Here is a 3,171-nt window from a genome sequence, read left to right as displayed (position 1 = left end):
AAAAAAAAAAAAAAAGAAAAAGAAAAAGAAAAAAGAATGCTGGGGTGCTGTATATTGTGGCTCATATTTTTAATCCCAGCACTTGGGAGAGAGAAGCTGGTGGATTTCTCTGAGTTCAAGGCTAGCCTGGTCTATATAATGAGTTCCAGGACAGCCAGGGCTACATAGAGAAACCCTGTCTCAAAAAAAAAAAAAAAAGAAGAAAGAAAGAAAGAAAGAGGAAGGGAGGAAGGAAAGAAGGAGGAAGAAGGAAGAAGAGAGAGAGAAGGAATGAAGGAAGGAAGGAAGGAAGAAAGAAAGAAAGAAAGAAAGAAAGAAAGAAAGAAAGAGAGAAAGAAAGAGACAGAGAGAGGAAGGGAGGAAGGAAGGAAAGAAGGAGGAAGAAGGAAGAAGAGAGAGAGAAGGAAGGAAGAAGGAAGAAAGAAAGAAAGAAAGAAAGAAAGAAAGAAAGAAAGAAAGAGAGGAAGGGAGGGAGGAAGGAAGGAAGGAAGGAAGGAAGGAAGGAAGGAAGGAAGGAGAGAGAAAGAGAGAGGGAGAGAGAGAGAGATGAATTTTCCAAGGTTGCATAGCTACCTTGAGTTGTGCTAAATGAGCTGTGAAAACTTAAACACTGGCCTGTGTTCAGTTAACAACAAATAAACAAGAAAATACAATTCAACAAGTAAACAGTGAGTTCCCTTTAACGGCACAGTTTTTAAACCGTGGCCTCTTGCTGAAGAATCCAGCCCTCAGAACATGGAGAACAGAACTCTCTGATTCTCTGGTGGAAGAACACCCCTGGTTCTGATGTGAACGTGGTCCTAGCACCTGATGTGGCTTCTTTCTTACTGCCAGAGGAAGCCCCCAGCAGAGGGAGGGTAGGAGAAAAAAGAATGACAAAGAGAGGCCACAGCCAGGCAGGTCTGTGCACCTAGGGCAGGAGAAGCTATGGTCATGGCTCAGATCACTGTCCCTGGTCCCAGGACCCAGCGGGTGAGACATGGGCCCCTTGGGAAGTCCCTGTAGCTGGGCAGCAGCAGAAGCAAGCGATCTTTGATGTCTTCTTGTGCAAGCTGTCCCCCTGTGCAGGCTCAGTGCTGCAGTGCTGCCTTTTGGCTCTATGCCAGACTCCTTCCTGCAGCTGCCCAAGGACTGGTCCTGAGGAGTCCACAGGGAACCCTCCCTCTCCCAGGGTACCCCAACATTCCTTCTTACCTTGGTGTCCCCTTTTGTCATGGGGCTGTTCACAGGAAGGGCAAAAACTGCAGAGAGAGAGAGAGAGAGAGAGAGAGAGAGAGAGAGAGAGAGAGAGAGAGAGAGAGCGCTTGAGATTGCTGATCGGGGCTATCTCTGTGCACCGAGGGAACCCCAGTCCTTCCCTCAAGGGACCCACTCAACCAACACACCCTCAAAACCCAAATAAGTTGGCAGCACTGATTCTGCCACCCCCCTCCATGCTGCACCCCCTGGGGGGGGGGCTGGGCTCAGAGGCTGCACTGAAGAGCCTCAACCCTTCCCCATGGGAGTGCAGAGCTGAAATCAAGTTCAATGAAAACAACCCAGCCATGTATTGGGACTGAGGTAGGAACAGAGGCAGGCAAGGGAGAAGCCCCAGACGTGGCGGGAAAGAGCAGGGGTGAGGGGAGAGATCAAGGACAGACTGGAGGGTGGAAGGACAGGAGAGGGGTTGAGGAGCCAGCGCCAGTCCCCTATCTCCCCTCAGTGACCTTGGTCGGCGTGGAGCCAGAGCACCAATGGGTGATGTGCGGGCATGGGTGGGGGTGGGCTGCCCAGCCGGGTTGGGTCAGGTTCTATAGTTTCTCCGGGTGTGGTGGGAGACCATAGGCCACATTACGGGTCTTGCGCCTGGACTCAAGCAGGAGACCTGGTGCTGTCCGAGGTGCTGAATCCTCCGGCTCCTCTAGGGACCTGGGGCAAGAGAGGGGATCGCAGTGCCGAGCCCGGAGCCGCTCACCTTGCCCGGCGCACAGCAGAAGCGCCAGAATCGCGGCGGAGCGCATAGCGAGCCGGACGGTGCGGAAAGAGTGGACGAGCTGCTGCAGGAGGATGGAGGGAGTGGGTCTGTAGTCTGGCTACCAGAGCTCTGCACCAGCGGGAACACTGCGGTAGCGGTGGTGGTGACAGCGGTGGTGGTGGCGGTGGCGGCGGCGGCAGCAGCAGCAATGCTATGCCCGCTTTTATAGACACGCACACGCACGCACACGCGCGCACACACCCAGGAAATTACGTCATAGGACCGCCCCCCGCACCCTTTCCCCACCTTCGGGGTCCACCCCCCCAGCTTCCCCATCAGCTGCCTCTATCCCGCTTGTATCTGGTGGCTGTGAAGGGTAGCAGGATTCAGAAGGTGGCACAGCTGAAACTCTACCTGTCAATTTGCTGTGTCCGTGGGCAAGTCTCTGAGCCTCGGATTCCTCCCTTATTTACCTCTCCAGACTGCTGAGTTTTCCTACACTTAGCGTACTTTTCTCTTGATTTCACTTGGCTGGAGGCACGCCCATCTTTCAGAACTCCCTGGAACATCCAGCGGGTCCCACAGAAGCCTCTTGAACCCCTACCTGAGCGAGGCCTCTCCTGAAACTCAGTTGTGTGCCTCGCATTTGGTGTGTATTTAATTGTTATTTGATAGGGGATAGGGGTCACTGCTTTCTCAGTGCTGAGAGCCCTGCGCTGACAACCAGTGGCTTCACACACGTTCAGTGTGTGGACTGAAGGTCCAACCCACACATGGGTGGGTCCTGGGCTCTCAGCTCTCAAGGGTCAAGTAAGGCAGTGGGAAATAGTTCTCACCATTAAGCTAAAACAGAAGTGGTCAGTCCTAGTCCAGCACCCCAGGGACACCTCTGCCTTCAACAGCCCAGCCTTGTCTCTTAAATGTTCTTAAAACCTGGATATTTTGGGTGCGACCCTGCTTCCTGGTCGGATTTCTTCTGCCCCGCCCACCCCAGCTCCGCTCTCATCCTGCAGACCACATGGGAAGCCCTGTGCAGCCCGGGCCCAGTGCCACAGTGAACCTGGTATCTGGATGACAGTTTGGCATTGACTGTCATCCTTCAGAGCCCCTCCTTTCTGTCCCCACCTGCTTCCGCTCTTTCCTGCTTCCTGCCCACACCTCTGCCTACTCGTGCCCCTAAATGAGAAACCAATTCTCGTGTATTCATTCAACAACCA

The 3,171-nt window shown here is 53.5% G+C and overlaps 1 protein-coding gene across 1 annotated transcript in view; it reads right to left on the bottom strand.

Annotated features, from left to right (window-relative positions):
• Nucleotides 1-2,153, bottom strand: part of Chga (chromogranin A) — a 10,356-nt gene extending 8,203 nt beyond the window's left edge. Inside the window, exons 1-2 of the mRNA XM_021202342.2 lie at nt 1,955-2,153; nt 1,195-1,241 (exon numbers count right to left, since the gene is read on the bottom strand). Of these exons, the coding sequence (XP_021058001.1) occupies nt 1,195-1,241; nt 1,955-2,000 (93 nt within the window). The 5' untranslated portion in view covers nt 2,001-2,153. The remainder of the gene's footprint in view (nt 1-1,194; nt 1,242-1,954) is intronic.
• Between the last annotated feature and the right edge of the window lie 1,018 nt (nt 2,154-3,171).

The sequence above is a fragment of the Mus pahari genome, chromosome 7 (assembly GCF_900095145.1).
Source record: "Mus pahari chromosome 7, PAHARI_EIJ_v1.1, whole genome shotgun sequence".
Lineage (NCBI taxonomy): Eukaryota > Metazoa > Chordata > Mammalia > Rodentia > Muridae > Mus > Mus pahari.
Note: the sequence above shows the minus strand (reverse complement) of the source record. Positions and strands in the feature narration are given on the sequence as shown.